Below are 15,340 nucleotides of genomic sequence, written 5' to 3' on the forward strand. Positions count from 1 at the left end.
TGTGAATACATTGGAAGTAAACCTAGGCATTGAGTGATGATGAGAGAGATATTGTCTCTAGAAACATTTAAACCAGCTGATGTCACCGCATGTGTGGGAGGTGGAACTAAAGGGTTGGCTAAGGCATATTGAGCAGGGCTAGAGTGAAATAAGACAATAATCACTAACCAGAACAGCAATGGACAAGGAATATTGACATTAGGGAGAGGCATGCATAGCTGAGTGATCATAAGGGGTCCAGTGAGTAGTTAGGATGGCTGGAGACATGGCGATTCAGACAGCTAGTAGGCCGGGGCTAGCAAGCTAGCAGAAGGGCCTTAGAGGGACGTCACGACGGAGGAAGTCTGTTATTGCCTCCTCGTGCGGAGCCTCCTCGTGCGGTTATGTCGATAGACCAGTCGTGATGGATTAGTAAGGTTCCGTGTAGCAAAGGGGTCCAGTCCAGTTGGCAAAATAGGTATAGTGGCCCAAGAAATTGGCCGATGGATCTCTTCAGCTAACAGTCCAATATGCTCTAGACAGCAACGGGCCGCGGCTAGCAGGTTAGCAGCTGGGCATTCAGGGGACGTCGCGATGTAGGAGCCAGTTGAATAACCCCCTCGGGCAGATTACGTCGGTAGTCCAGTCATGAAGGAGTTCCGTGCCGGCAGTTAAAGGGGTCCGGGCCAATTGGCAAAATAGGTATTGTAGCCCCGGAGTGGCTGATGGACCTCTTCAGGTATCCGAGAGATGGGCCTAGCATGGTCTAGCTCCAGGCTAATTGGTGCTTGCTTCGGGACAGAGACGTTAGCCAGGAGTAGCCACTTGGATTGCAGCTAGCTAGCTGCGATGATCCAGGTGAAAAGATTCAGAGCTTGCGATAGGAATCCAGGGATATGGAGAGAAAATAGGTCCGGTATGCTATGGTTTGAATCGCGTTGTGCAAACTGGCGAGAGTTTTCCGAGCTAAAGGTTAGCTGATGACCTCTAGCAGTGGTTAGCTGACTACTAGCGAGTAGCTAGTTAGCTGGCTAGCTTCTGTTGGGGGATTCCGGTTCAGAAGTAAAGAAAAATACTTTAGAAAAAAAGCAGATCCACACCACAATGGGTGAGGCGGGTTGCAGGAGAGTATTTAGAAGTTGAGGTTTAGAAAAATATAAAAAAGGTATGCGAAGAAAAAGATATAAAAATATATTTTTTTTAATTTATTTTATTTCACCTTTATTTAACCAGGTAGGCAAGTTGGGACAAGACAAGACGAGGACAAAGACGTCTGACTGCTATGCCATCTTGTAATGGAATGTAAGTTATTTGGATTGAGAATTCTTTCTCCTTTTATTCTTTCAGTTCCTCTAGAGCTTTTGAAAACATGTCTCTGTGCAATGGCAATGGCCTGAACTTTTGTGCAATGGCCTACACTTTTTAATCATTAACCATTGAGTAAATGATACCAGGTTTTGTTTTACAAAGTGAGCTCTGAAACCAACCGAAATTCAAATAATTAACTTTACTAGTCTGTTATCAGTGGAGTTTATTGTCTGTAGGCTCTTCACTTTTGCAGCTCAGTTGCATGGAGCCCGATTCGTTTATTGTAGGGTTATTTTTATTTTATTTTTTAAAACGAAATTTTGGATTAATTCAATAGCCACATATTTACACTATTCATTTATATTGTAGCGATTCCTTAAATAAAGCCAGATTGTCAAGCAGGTAAAATTAATGTAGTTGCAAACAGCGTAAAAAATATTGCATGTGCTTATGCATGTCTTTTTCAATAAGTAATTGCAATACATTTTTTACGAGGAGGTGGTAGCCAGAGTTCACTGGAGCAATAAATAAATCATTGTCTGTCGCTTGATATTACTATATTCAAACCACGTGACACTTCAGAGCGCGAGGACTAGGACCTCCCTGCGCGCGTTGGTGGACGTGCAGACAGCTTTTTAACCGTTTCTGAACGTAGCATGTATGAAGATGGAACAAGCATCTCTTTCAGACAGCAATGAATGAACACTTACTACAGATTTCAAGAGACTATACAGCTAAACGGTGAGTTTATCTGACAAATGTTGATACGCGTGATGGTGATAATTGCAACTTTTAGGAAATGATTGATTTAGCATTAGCTCTGGTCCAGGTCGTTAGTTCCTTCGCAGTGCAGGTCACCTCAGTCACTGGTAGTCACGAGCAATAGTCACTCATTCATCTATGGGTGGGTGGTTGAGAACTCAGTTGGGGGTCTGCTGCATTAGCTGTTATTGTTGTAGCCGACATTGGGTAATTTTTCCCATTCATGGAAATGAAATAAAATAGTGAGTATCTTATATTTTATTAGTATTAGAAATAATATAATAATAAATAATAAAATAATTGTGATTATACATTCCAGGCGGCTATTCAGTATTAAGTGCCCAATAAAATAAGCAAGCATAACGTAGCTGTTCAACTTGTCACCTTGTTCATTTAGTGTGTTATTTGTTATTGGAAACAAAGGGATTATCAATATGTAATGAATATATGTCATTGTAAGTTTCATTGAAATTGTCTGCAATGCCTTGTCTTTTTTTGTTCCAAAATCACAGCTGAAATCTAAAATAGTAAAACATTTTTTCATCAGTCAGGTTGTTGTAGTAACCTTGCAGTGCATGTTGTTTATAAAAATACATGTTGACTTGTTGACATTTTATGGCAAGTAATGTGACACTAATTCTGTCCAGAGGGAAGGAATGCTACTGAAAGAGGTCACGACACGCAAACTCGACCAGTTATATCTTAACCCTATTCTCATAATAATGTGTGTCCCATCCCGTACACTGGCTAGCCTAGATATAATGTAGACCTACACGACCCACATGTCTCCCATTCAAACTATCAAGTGAGTTGAAAGAGGCCCTGAGACCTCCTCTCCCCAAATATGTCTGGAGCACCGAGATTAACGGGTGTGAAATGAGCGTGCATCACTCTCATTTATGGCAGGCGATACAATGAGAAAATGTTACATTTTCTCCGAAAGTAATCGTGTCCTCCTTAACCGTTGATGTGTCTCAGGAAACAGAGCATATAACACAATGAAGACAAAGCCTTACAGCAAGTCGAGTAACCCCGCTTTCTTTCAATATCGATCCAAAGTGTCTAGTCGGGATTCTATTTCAGCGCACAAGCTTGGTTTCAGAGATAATATATATATATATAATTCCGAATTTATGCAATTATAGCCCAGGCTGTATAGCTTCTACTGAACAATGGACCATGACTGAACCAATGTCATGGTCCATTGTTCAGTAGAAGCTATACAGCCTGGGCTATGAATTCTGAATGGTAAATTTCATGTAAAATTAATATATGGTACTTGTAGTACTGTATTAATGATTAAAATGTACATTTGTCTAATCTACAGTATCAGCTCCTTGTCTCATTTGCCAGGCAGCAGCTCCCTGATGCTTGTTTTTCCAATGCTGTAGTGATCCATTCAATAACCCATCTAATTTGAATTGTAACTAGGAAATGAACAATGTCTTATTTAAGCATCGATATTGAACAGCCACAGATGAGTGTTGCTATAGTGTTGCTCTTGTTCTTGGTGATTGTACCAGTCACAAGTAAAATGTAAAACACGGCTTCTTGACCCATACTCATTTCAGAAGTGAGTATATTATTTTATCAAGTAAAGACTGTTTCAAGTAAAGACTGGGCTGCTTCAATTTGTTCATTTCTCCTCAGCACATCACAGGGATTGTCAACTGTGTGACTGCAGGGTTAAACCTCAGACATTTTCAGTCAAAAAACCACAAGCTAGATGTAAGACTCTCTTTGCCTTGGCTTAGAGTGAAGTTTAATTAAATCACTCCTTTGACACAGGTCACTCAACAATTAAAATGCCAGAACTGGTTATCACCAGTTGGCTAGTATGCTGTTCAAAAATAACCTAATTCATCATGTCCTCATTCATTGATTAATTGCAAAACCTCCTCCAATCTCAGTAATTTGTTGGTGTAAATCTTCATTGGATTTCAGATTTATTCTAATCTAATATATTTGATGACTATGATATCTATCATTCACATGTCATCAGTGTTAAGTGGTGCACTTGTTTTTCCATCTACAGCATTTCCCCTCCTTTCTCCTCTGAGATGTGTGATGAATTTTTCAGGAGATGCGTTGTTAAGCTTGGGGGCTTGGATAAGAGGCGGAAGAGAGAGCGAGAGAGAACTGGTGGGGGTGGGTTCTGGGTTAGAGTTGTTGTTTTGCTGTGAGTGGTTAAGCTGGTCGTAGCCTACACCTCATACAGTTAGAGCTCTGTTGTGTGTGTGTGGTTAGATTTCTGTTGTGGTCTTTCATTTCAGGCACAGATGTTGCTAAGCAAAGAGGGGATGAAAAGGTGAAATAATACAGTCATACTGAACAAACATATAAACGCAACATGTTAAGTGTTGGTCCCATGTTTCATTAGCTGAAATAAAATATCCCAGAAATGTTCCATATGCACAAAAAGCTTATTTCTCAGGTGTGGCAGGTGTGGCATATCAAGAAGTTGGTTCAACAGCATGGTCATTACATAGGTGCACCTTGTGCTGGGGGACAATAAAAGTCCACTAAAATGTGCAGTTTTGTCACACAACACAATGCCAAGTTTTGAGGGAGCATGCAATTGGCATGCTGCAAGCAGGAATGTCCACCAGAATTTTATGTTCATTTCTCTACCATAAGCCGCCTCCAACGTCGTTTTAGACAATTTGGCAGTACGTCTAACCGGCCTCACAAATGCAGACCACATGTAACCACGCCAGCCCAGTACCTTCACATCCGGCTTCTTTACCTGCGCGATCGTCTGAGACCAGCCACCCGGACAGCTGATGAAACTGAGGAGTGTTTCTGTCTCTAATAAAGCACTTTTGTGAGGAAAGACTCATTCTGATTGGCTGGGTCTGGCTCCCCACTGGGTGGGCCTAGATCCCCACTGGGTGGGCCTGGCCCCCAAGTGTGTGGGCCTATTCCCTCCCAGGCCCAGCCATGCCGCTCCCCTGCCAAGTCATGTGAAATCGATATAGGGCCTAATTAAATGTATTTTCATTGTTTGATTTCCTTATATGAACTGTAACTCAGTAAAATCGTTGACATTTTTGTTCAGTATAGAAAAATGAGCAGTGTTACAATTATTTGAAAAACTATTTCTGAGAGGAGGGAGAGAAATACTCTAGGGCGGTGTTACAATTTGGTCTAGATTCAGCTTTATTTGGAAAGCAATTTCTGAAAGGACACCATTTCTCTCAGAAAGTATGAGGCAATCCCCAGAAAGAGAAGTATAGGGCTACAGTGAAAAAATCCCTAACGTTAAAGTAAAGAACAAACCATGAGGAAGCCAGACATCTAAAGGGGCGGTCCAGTACCATCTCCCTTTACAAACCTAGGGTTGTGTTCACACAACGGAAAATGAAAATGAGCGCTTCTGTTCGAGGTCCCTCTTTTGTTTCAGTGCGTTTTCTTCCATTTGGTGCCTAATAAACAAGACTCTGGTCTAGAATAGAATGTCATCGAGGTTAGTCAACAGAAAGTAGGTTTCAGTTGAGATACACCAACTAGGGTCAATATTTTAGCCTCTGACGTGGTATTACTTGTTTACCGTGTTGTTTTTGGTTGCTTGCTAATTGTTTATCAGCAAAGAAGAGCTTTAACATGCTAACAACTCAACATGCTAAGTGCAATGTTTTCTGAATATTCCTTGACAACTCACATGCAAATTTTCATAAAGCCGAGGGCTGGCTTTAAACCATGTTGCCACTTTTGGACAGTCGCACATAATCATGCATGTGACCCACAATGCATATGACTCAGCTTCTGTATCCTTTGAGCAACTTACTCATTGGTCCTTTAGTGGCCCCTAAGGGAGGGTTATAAGGCCTTTCCTGTGAATACAGAGTAATTATGTGTATGTCTCTGTATGTGTATGTAAGTTAGGTAAAGTCTATCACATTAACAGAAGACAAAGACCAAAAAAAAGCTTTGAAATAAACCATTAAAACTCCAATTGTGATCAATATTAAAATACTTTTATTAAGTTGCCTTACAACCAAAGGACATCTATAAGCATGATTTGTTCCGCATATATCCAGCCAATATGAATGACTTGGAAAAGTCTCTGGAAAAAGGGTCTGCAAATAGAGTGATTTAGAGTTAATCTTGTGATTTCCTAATTTGTATTTACATACATTTTGGCATACCGAAATGGGAAATGTGACTTCTCTTTTTCCCTCTCTCTCTTTACCCTCCAGACACCATGCATGACCCGACTGTGACTCAGACCAGTGTGGCTGCCATCAACTGGAGCACTGATGCTCCCCCGTGCACCCCGAACTACGAAGAGGACCGCGTGCCCCTGGTGGTGCTTTACAGTGTGGTGCTGGTTATCGGGCTGCCTGCCAATATCGCTACTGTCTACCTGACCTTCCTCCAGGTGCGCCGCAAAAATGTCCTGGGCATCTACCTGTTGAGTCTGTCCGTGTGTGACCTCATGTACCTCTGCACCCTGCCCATGTGGGCCAACTACGTGAACGCGGGCCACCAATGGCGCTGGAGCTCCATGGCCTGCAAGGTGACAGGCTATTTCTTCTTCAACAACATGTACATCAGCATCTTCCTGCTGTGCTGCGTCTCCAGCGACAGATACGTGGCCGTGGTCTATGCCGTGGAGTCGCGTGGCCTTCGCCGACAGAGGCTGGCGGTTGCAGTTACCGTGGCCATCGTCTTGGTGGTGTTCGTGGGCCATGTGCCGGTGTTTACCATGCCAGAGGGCGATGCAGCAGAGGGGCAGCGGCGCTGCTTCGAGCCAGGCAAGGGCACGTCCACCGTGACGGGTTTCAACTATGCCCGCTTCGTCATTGGCTTCCTGTTCCCCCTGGCTGTGCTGGTGGTCACTAACCGTGCGATCCTGGCCAATGTGCAGGCTAGCACAGGGCTAAGGCAGTGCCAGAAGGAGCGTGTGCGCTATTTGGCGTTCGCCGTGGTGGTCCTCTTCCTGGTGTGCTTTGCGCCATACCACGTCATTCTGCTCCTGCGCGCAGTCACCTTCCACTTCCCCGAGCTGCAGAAGTGCCATTTCCAGGAAAGCCTCTATACCCCTTACACTATCTCCCTGGGCCTATCCACCTTCAACAGCGCCATCAACCCCATCCTCTATGTGCTTTCCAGCGACAACATCCGCAAGGAGCTGCGTCGCGGCCTTGCAGGCCTCCGGGGGCGTGCCACCCTGCGGCCACGTTCCACCGACAGCAGCCAGCACAAGATGCACAACTCCAAGAACTCGTCGGAAGTGGCGGCCGCCACACAAGAGGGGTAGAAGCATGGTTGTTGATGGCAGAGGAAGGTTAGGGGTTTGATGTACAGTATGTATACTCAAATTATGGGAGCCAGAGGGATATGCAGGTGTGACTACTGAAGGAACCCTGGACTGGTGACTTGCAGGTACTCTGGAATATTAAACAGACTCAGCATAGAGCCAGGTGGAGCCCCAAACATAGCAAGAGCAATGGGGGACGATGTAATCCATCTATCCCAGAATCTAAGGAAATTATATGATTGAAACGGTTCAAGCATTGTCTCCCTATAGATGGCATCATTCTAACAAGACTCGCAGTTGCCAGGAGCCATTTGTCTAACGGCAAATGTTGCAAAGTTTGATAAGAGAATGACGGCACAAACAGCACAAACCATCATTCTCTTATCAAACTTTGCACCTGCACTGTTCATCAAGTAAATGTGTTTTTGTAAAATTTTCTGTGGAAATTGTTTGACGCACTCATTGTGCGTAGAGTTGTATGGTTTGTTTAACTTTGCAGTCATTGGTTTTTGTTTGACATACATTTTAAAGTGAAAAATCTGAATGTCAGTGTCACTCTGTTACCATGAAATTGCTCCGAACCAAACGTGGAGCTCATCTCAATTTTTTTTGATTTCGCTAATCAGCTTAACACTAGTTTCTAATTCTGAAGTTCACTCTGCTCTCTGTAGCTATGACGTAATGGCTATACGCATACTGTCATTGATACTACGGCAAACCATGATCGATCAGCTGAGCAAACTTGCTCCAGCTAGCAGCCTTATCATTGCTTGTTTGAATGGCCATTACGGTAGCTAAACTCAGCAAAAAAATAAACGTCCTCTCACTGTCAACTGCGTTTATATTCAGCAAACTTAATATGTGTAAATATTTGTATGAACATAACAAGATTCAACAACTGAGACATAAACTGAACAAGTTCCACAGACATGTGACTAACAGAAATGGAATAATGTGTCCCTGAACAAAGGGGGGGGTCAAAATCAAAAGTAACAGTCAGTATCTGGTGTGGCCACCAGCTGCATTAAGTACTGCAGTGCATCTCCTCCTCATGGACTGCACCAGATTTGCCAGTTCTTGCTGTGAGATGTTACCCCACTCTTCCACCAAGGCACCTGCAAGTTCCTGTACATTTCTGGAGGGAATGGCCCTAGCCCTCAACCTCCGATCCAACAGGTCCCAGACGTGCTAAATGGGATTGAGATCCGGGCTCTTCGCTGGCCATGGCAGAACACTGACATTCCTGTCTTGCAGGAAATCATGCACAGAACGAGCAGTATGGCTGGTGGCATTGTCATGCTGGAGGGTCATGTCAGGATGAGCCTGCAGGAAGGGTACCACATGAGGGAGGAGGATGTCTTCCCTGTAACACACAGCGTTGAGATTGCATGCAATGACAACAAGCTCAGTCCGATGATGCTGTGACACACCGCCCCAGACCAAGACGGACCCTCCACCTCCAAATCTATCCCGCTCCAGAGTACAGGCCTCGGTGTAATGTTCATTCCTTTGATGATAAACGCGAATCCGACCATCACCCCCCGTGAGACAAAACCGCCACTCGTCAGTGAAGAGCACTTTTTGCCAGTCCTGTCTGGTCCAGCGGCGGTGGGTTTGTGCCCATAGGCGACATTGTTGCCGGCGATGTCTGGTGAGGACCTGCCTTACAACATGCCTACAAGCCCTCAGTCCAGCCTCTCTCAGCCTATTGCGGACAGTCGGAGCACTGATGGAGGGATTGTGCGTTCCTGGTGTAACTCGGGCTGTTGTTGTTGCCATCCTGTACCTGTCCTGCAGGTGTGATGTTCGGATGTACCGATCCTGTGCAGGTGTTGTTACACGTGGTCTGCCACTGCGAGGATGATCAGCTGTCTCCCTGTAGCGCTATCTTAGGCATCTCACAGTACAGACATTGCAATTTATTGCCCTGGCCACATCTGCATTCCTCATGCCTCCTTGCGGCATGCCTAAGGCACATTCACGCAGATGAGCAGGGACCCTGGGCATCTTTCTTTTGGTGTTTTTCAGAGCCAGTAGAAAGGCCTCTTTAGTGTCCTAAATTTTCATAACTGTGACCTTAATTTCTTACCGTCTGTAAGCTGTTAGTGTCTTAACGACCGTTCCACAGTTGCATGTTCATTAATTGTTTATGGTTCATTGAACAAGCATGGAAACAGTGTTTAAACCCTTTACAATGAAGATCTGTGAAGTTATTTGGATTTTTACAAATTATCTTTGAAAGACAGGGTCCTAAAAAGGGACGTTTCTTTATTTGCTGAGTTTAGTTTGCCAGCTTGTTGATGAAGTTGTATGACACCAAAGTTATGGGAATGTTCTAAGAAATCAGTATCTGACTCTGACAGCTGTCACTGTGCCTTGGTACTTCATAACATTTGGCCAACACGATAGCATTGCAGCTAGAGCAAACAGCTGTGCGGCAGAACTCGACGCACAAATCACGGCAGAACAGAAAATGAGCTCATTTGTGCTATTAGCTAGAATTTAACTACACTGGCTTGGTAGCTAGAGGGAGTATTCAGATTTGAGTGTATGAACTGGCGTTGTTAGCATCCCTTAGTTTCATATGGATTGATTTGAGACTGGTTCAGCCAGCAAGCAGACACTAGCTAGCGAGCAAATTTTCGCCCACATTACGATTTTCATAAACACACCTTAGCTAGATGTAGAATTAGGTAGTGAAAAAAACCGTCAATATTAGCTACAGATTTATCGTTTTTGGTAAGATTAACTCTGACTCTTTTGAGGATGAAAGGGGGTTCAGTGGACGATGTCACCTTGGTAACATTTTCTAATGTTAGGACAGCATATTGTAGCCTAACGTCTTTTTAGCTATCCCTGATTGTTTGCGAGTTATAACACAGGGCCTTGATTCCCAGAGCCTTTGCAGCATTGAATCAATTGAGTTGTATTTTGCGACTAGGCTACTGTTTGTGTGACAACATGTGCGTAATGATGTGCCCTATCTGTAATTTAGTGCATTATTATTGGGTAAACATAATAAGCAGTCTCAATTGCCTATTTGCAGCCATAGGAGGTAAAATCTCTCTAGGAGTTGATCCGTCGTCAATATTGTGGAATAATTCTAATGCCAAGGTAAGATTTGAATGGAGAAAGCTGATCCGAGAGCAGTGCTGCTTTTCTTTGGATCCTATCAGTATCGACACATGGTGTAACAACGCACTTAGAGAACTTCCTCTCTGCGTGTTTGTTTGGAAAACACTAAAAAGGTTGTAAATAAAGGTGCATCTGGTACGGTCATTGTAATGCTTAAAAGCCCAGTGCAGTCGAAAACATGATTTGTATATATTTCCACACGATGAAGTTGGAATAATACTGTGAAATTATTCTGGTACCCTTTAATGTTAGAGCTTTTTGAAAAGCTCGCCTGAAGTGTCTGTCTATTTTGGTGGGATGGAGTTTTTGTCTGCCTGGTGACATCACCAGGCGGTGACCACTCCCAGACAGTCCTAGCATTACATTACATTTACATTACATTTAAGTCATTTAGCAGACGCTCTTATCCAGAGCGACTTACAAAATGGTGCATTCACCTTATGATATCCAGTGGAACAACCACTTTACAATAGTGCATCTAAATCTTTTAAGGGGGGGGGTTAGAAGGATTACTTTATCCTATCCTAGGTATTCCTTAAAGAGGTGGGGTTTCAGGTGTCTCCGGAAGGTGGTGATTGACTCCGCTGTCCTGGCGTCGTGAGGGAGCTTGTTCCACCATTGGGGTGCCAGAGCAGCGAACAGTTTTGACTGGGCTGAGCGGGAACTGTGCTTCCTCAGAGGTAGGGGGGCCAGCAGGCCAGTGGTGGATGAACGCAGTGCCCTTGTTTGGGTGTAGGGCCTGATCAGAGCCTGAAGGTATGGAGGTGCCGTTCCCTTCACAGCTCCGTAGGCAATCACCATGGTCTTGTAGCGGATGCGAGCTTCAACTGGAAGCCAGTGGAGAGAGCGGAGGAGCGGGGTGACGTGAGAGAACTTGGGAAGGTTGAACACCAGACGGGCTGCGGCGTTCTGGATGAGTTGTAGGGGTTTAATGGCACAGGCAGGGAGCCCAGTCAACAGCGAGTTGCAGTAATCCAGACGGGAGATGACAAGTGCCTGGATTAGGACCTGCGCCGCTTCCTGTGTGAGGCAGGGTCGTACTCTGCGAATGTTGTAGAGCATGAACCTACAGGATCGGGTCACCGCCTTGATGTTAGTGGAGAACGACAGGGTGTTGTCCAGGATCACGCCAAGGTTCTTAGCACTCTGGGAGGAGGACACAAGGGAGTTGTCAACCGTGATGGCGAGATCATGGAACGGGCAGTCCTTCCCCGGGAGGAAGAGCAGCTCCGTCTTGCCGAGGTTCAGCTTGAGCTGGTGATCCGTCATCCACACTGATATGTCTGACAGACATGCAGAGATGCGATTCGCCGCCTGGTTATCAGAAGGGGGAAAGGATAAGATTAAGAGAATTCTAGCAGAATTCTTGCTTGAGACATTGCTCTTTGCTAAGAAGCTATGTTTTTGTTTCTTTTTGACCATTTTAACTAAAAACAATCACATTAAGATACTTAATTGATACCCAGAAATGATTTAATATTGAGATTTAAAAAAATGGCTGCATTGGACCGTTAAGTTACATCACAGCTGGGAAACGAGGCCCTGATCTGAGACTGTAACGTTAAGTTCATTTCTGCGTCATGTTTTGCTGTTCATCTCCAGATTAAGGACTTGCCAATGTTTTAACAAACTCAGCATTTATTTGTGTCCATATGAAAGAAAAGTTTGAAACTTGCCTCTCTGCTGCTAATGTAGGAGTGAGAAACCTTTACAAAACTCTCTATTACTGAAGCTTTTCCTTTGGAGAAACAGTATTTGTTAAGTAAGTCGTGCAAAAGCTAATCCAATATGTTATGTTGCAATACACAGATATTGTGTTTCACAGTAGATGCATAGATCAACATCATGTTCTTAAAGTTTAATCAACTTGTATTTTCAAAACAAGAACAATTGTAGTATTCGTCATGTTTTAGGTGTTAAGTGTTTTGTAACAATGTAAATATAAGTGAAGATATAATCTTCATATAACCTTTTATAACCTTAATATAACATTTTATATACTTTGCTGTTTTCCTCCTATATTGCAGACCATTGTAAAAGTTTGTAAAAAAGCAAAAGGTTGTTCTTTTTATTAGAAAATTGCACTTCTTGAATATTATTTATACTGTTTCTGTACATTTTTAAGTAAACATTTGAAGTAAAATGTCTCATTTCAGTTTCATTATTGAAGTGGATGTCTGTACATATTTATCTTTCTCTTACTGGTGAGAAGGGAGTTTCACACTAAAAGGGTAACAACCAAAGAGTCTGAGAGTACGTAGGAACTTAAAAGGGCGAACACATAAAATAGCACAAAAAAAAAGCTTTACTGCACTAATAATACACTGTCAGATGTTGCAGTTTGCACTCTTTCGTGAGATGGAAAAAACTCTGTTAGTGTCACAAAGGATCTTACATCTCTGAACATGCAGATGAAAGTGTGTTTAAGAGCTGTGTCAACAGAAAGAGGATCTGGTAAGCTTGTGGTTTGGAACTTTTCTCATTTTCTTTTTCGCTGACAAAGAATACATAAAACTGTTAGGTTTAGCTCTTCTCAGGCCTTTATTTTGGTTGACACATTTATGTAAACAAAGTTCATGAAGGTGAACAGATTTAATTAAATGGTTAATGATACTGTGTGTATGAATTACTATATGTGGTTTCGCTGGTGGTAGAAGTTGGAAGTTTACATACACTTAGGTTGGAAACATTAACTCGTTTTTCAACCACTCCACAAATTTCTTGTTAGCAAACTATAGTGTTGGCAAGTCGGTTAGGACATCTACTTTGTGCATGACACAAGCAATTTTTCCAACAATTGTTTACAGATTATTTCACTTATAATTCACTGAATCACAATTTCAGTGGGTCAAAAATACACTAAGTTGACTGTGCCTTTAAACAGCTTGGAAAATGCCAGAAAATCATGTCATGGCTTTAGAAGCTTCTGTTAGGCTAATTGACATAATTTGAGTCAATTGGAGGTGTACCTGTGGATGTATTTCAAGGCCTACCTTCAAACTCAGTGCCTCTGCTTGACGTCATGGGAAAATCAAAAGAAATCAGACAAAAAAAACTGTAGACCTCCACAAGTCTGGTTCATCCTTGGGAGCAATTTCCAAACACCTGAAGGTACCACGTTCATCTGTACAAACAATAGTACGCAAGTATAAACACCATGGGACCACGCATCCGTCACACCGCTCAGGAAGGAGACGCGTTCTGTCTACTAGAGATGAACGTACTTTTGTGCGAAAAGTGCAAATCAATCCCAGAACAACAGCAAAGGACCTTGTGAAGATGCTGGAGGAAACAGGTACAAAAATATCTATATCTATATCAACAGTAAAACGAGTCCTATATTGACATATGACCTGAAAGCCCGCTCAGCAAGGAAGAAGCCACTGCTCCAAAACCGCCATAAAAAAGCCAGACTACGGTTTGCAACTGCACATGGGGACAAAGATCGTACTTTTTGGAGAAATATCCTCTGGTCTGATGAAACAAAAATTTAACTGTTTGGCCTTAATTACCATTTCTATGTTCGGAGGAAAAAGGGGGACGCTTGCAAGCTGAAGAACACCATCCCAACCGTGATGCACGGGGGTGGCAGCATCATGTTGTGGGGGTGCTTTGCTGCAGGAGGGACTGCAGGAGGGACCTGGTGCACTTCAGAAAATAGATGGCATCATAAGGTAGGAAAATTATGTGGATATATTGAAGCAACATCTCAAGACATCAGTCAGGAAGTTAAAGCTTGGTCGCAAATTGGTCTTCCAAATGGACAATGACCCCAAGCATACTTCCAAAGCTGTGGCAAAATGGCTTAAGGACAACAAAGTCAAGGTATTGGAGTAGCCATCACAAAGCCCTGACCTCAATCCTATAGAACATTTGTGGGCAGAACTGAAAAAGCATGTGCGAGCAAGGAGGCCTAGAAACCTGACTCAGTTACACCAGCTCTGCCAGGAGGAATGGGCCAAAATTCACCCAACTTATTGTGGGAAGCTTGTGGAAGGCTACCCGAAATGTTTGACCCAAGTTAAACAATTGAAAGGCTATGCTACCAAATACTAATTGAGTGTATGTAAACTTCTGACCCACTGGGATTGTGATGAAAGAAATAAAAGCTGAAATAAATCATTCTCTACTATTATTCTGACGTTTTCACGTTCTTAAAATAAAGTGGTGATCCTAACTGACCTAAGACAGGGAATTCTTACTAGGATTAAATGTCAGGAATTGTGAAAAACTGAGTTTAAATGTATTTGTGTCATATTCGTGTATGTTGGTGGCAGGGAAGTCAGGCGCAGGAGAAACCAAATTGGTTAATCTGGAGTATTTAATTAAAAAAGTAAACTCCAAAACCAAAATAACATGGATAACATATACCCGTCGCACACCGATACAAAACACACGTAACATAACATCACAAAAACAATCACCGACAAGGACATGAGGGGAAACAGAGGGTTAAATACACAACATGTAATTAATGGGATTGGAAACAAGTTTGTAGGAAAACAAAACAAGCCCAATGGAAAATGAAAAACTGATCAATGATGGCTAGAAGACCGGTGACGTCGCCCGCCGAACACCACCCGAGCAAGGAGGGGCATAGACTTCGGGAGAAGTCGTGACAATTTGGCTAAGGTGTATGTAAACTTCCGACTTCAACTGTATATGACAGTTCATCAAAGGTAAATGCAAAGTGAAGAAATCACAGCAGAGATTGCTCCACATCTAGGGAGGGAAATCATGAATAATTACAGAAGCAACATGTATCAAGTGTCTTTTCATTTAGTTTCAAAAACAGAGTCAACCAAGATTTCACTGCAACTGTGTTTCTCATGGGAAACATGTCTATACTAAATAGTGGCTAAATAAACTTCCAATGTGAAAGAAAATTATCCA

General features: G+C 42.9%; 1 protein-coding gene across 5 annotated transcripts; it reads left to right on the forward strand.

The window, feature by feature from the left end:
* Positions 1 to 1,564: 1,564 nt before the first annotated feature.
* LOC106607649 (probable G-protein coupled receptor 132) lies at positions 1,565 to 8,145 on the forward strand. Of its 5 annotated transcripts, none has more exons than XM_014204820.2 (2): positions 1,565 to 2,028; positions 6,249 to 8,145. In XM_014204820.2, exons 1-2 carry the CDS (start codon positions 1,986 to 1,988, stop codon positions 7,310 to 7,312), a joined length of 1,107 nt encoding a protein of 368 aa, XP_014060295.1. In that variant the 5' UTR covers positions 1,565 to 1,985; the 3' UTR covers positions 7,313 to 8,145. The 5 variants fall into 5 exon arrangements, with proteins under 5 accessions (XP_014060295.1, XP_014060297.1, XP_045576683.1 ...); XM_014204822.2 differs by lacking the exon at positions 1,565 to 2,028 and adding an exon at positions 2,148 to 2,291; XM_045720727.1 differs by lacking the exon at positions 1,565 to 2,028 and adding an exon at positions 2,150 to 2,299 and having other exon boundaries at positions 6,248 to 8,145.
* Positions 8,146 to 15,340: the final 7,195 nt, after the last annotated feature.

This window comes from Salmo salar, chromosome ssa06 (genome assembly GCF_905237065.1).
Source record: "Salmo salar chromosome ssa06, Ssal_v3.1, whole genome shotgun sequence".
In the NCBI taxonomy this organism is placed as follows: Eukaryota; Metazoa; Chordata; class Actinopteri; order Salmoniformes; family Salmonidae; genus Salmo; species Salmo salar.

Coding starts and splice junctions, on each gene's coding strand:
- LOC106607649 (XM_014204820.2), top strand. CDS start 1,986: ATGAACACTTACTACAGATTTCAAGAGACTATACAGCTAAACG. Junction 2,029..6,248: donor AGAGACTATACAGCTAAACG/GTGAGTTTATCT, acceptor TTTACCCTCCAG/ACACCATGCATGACCCGACT.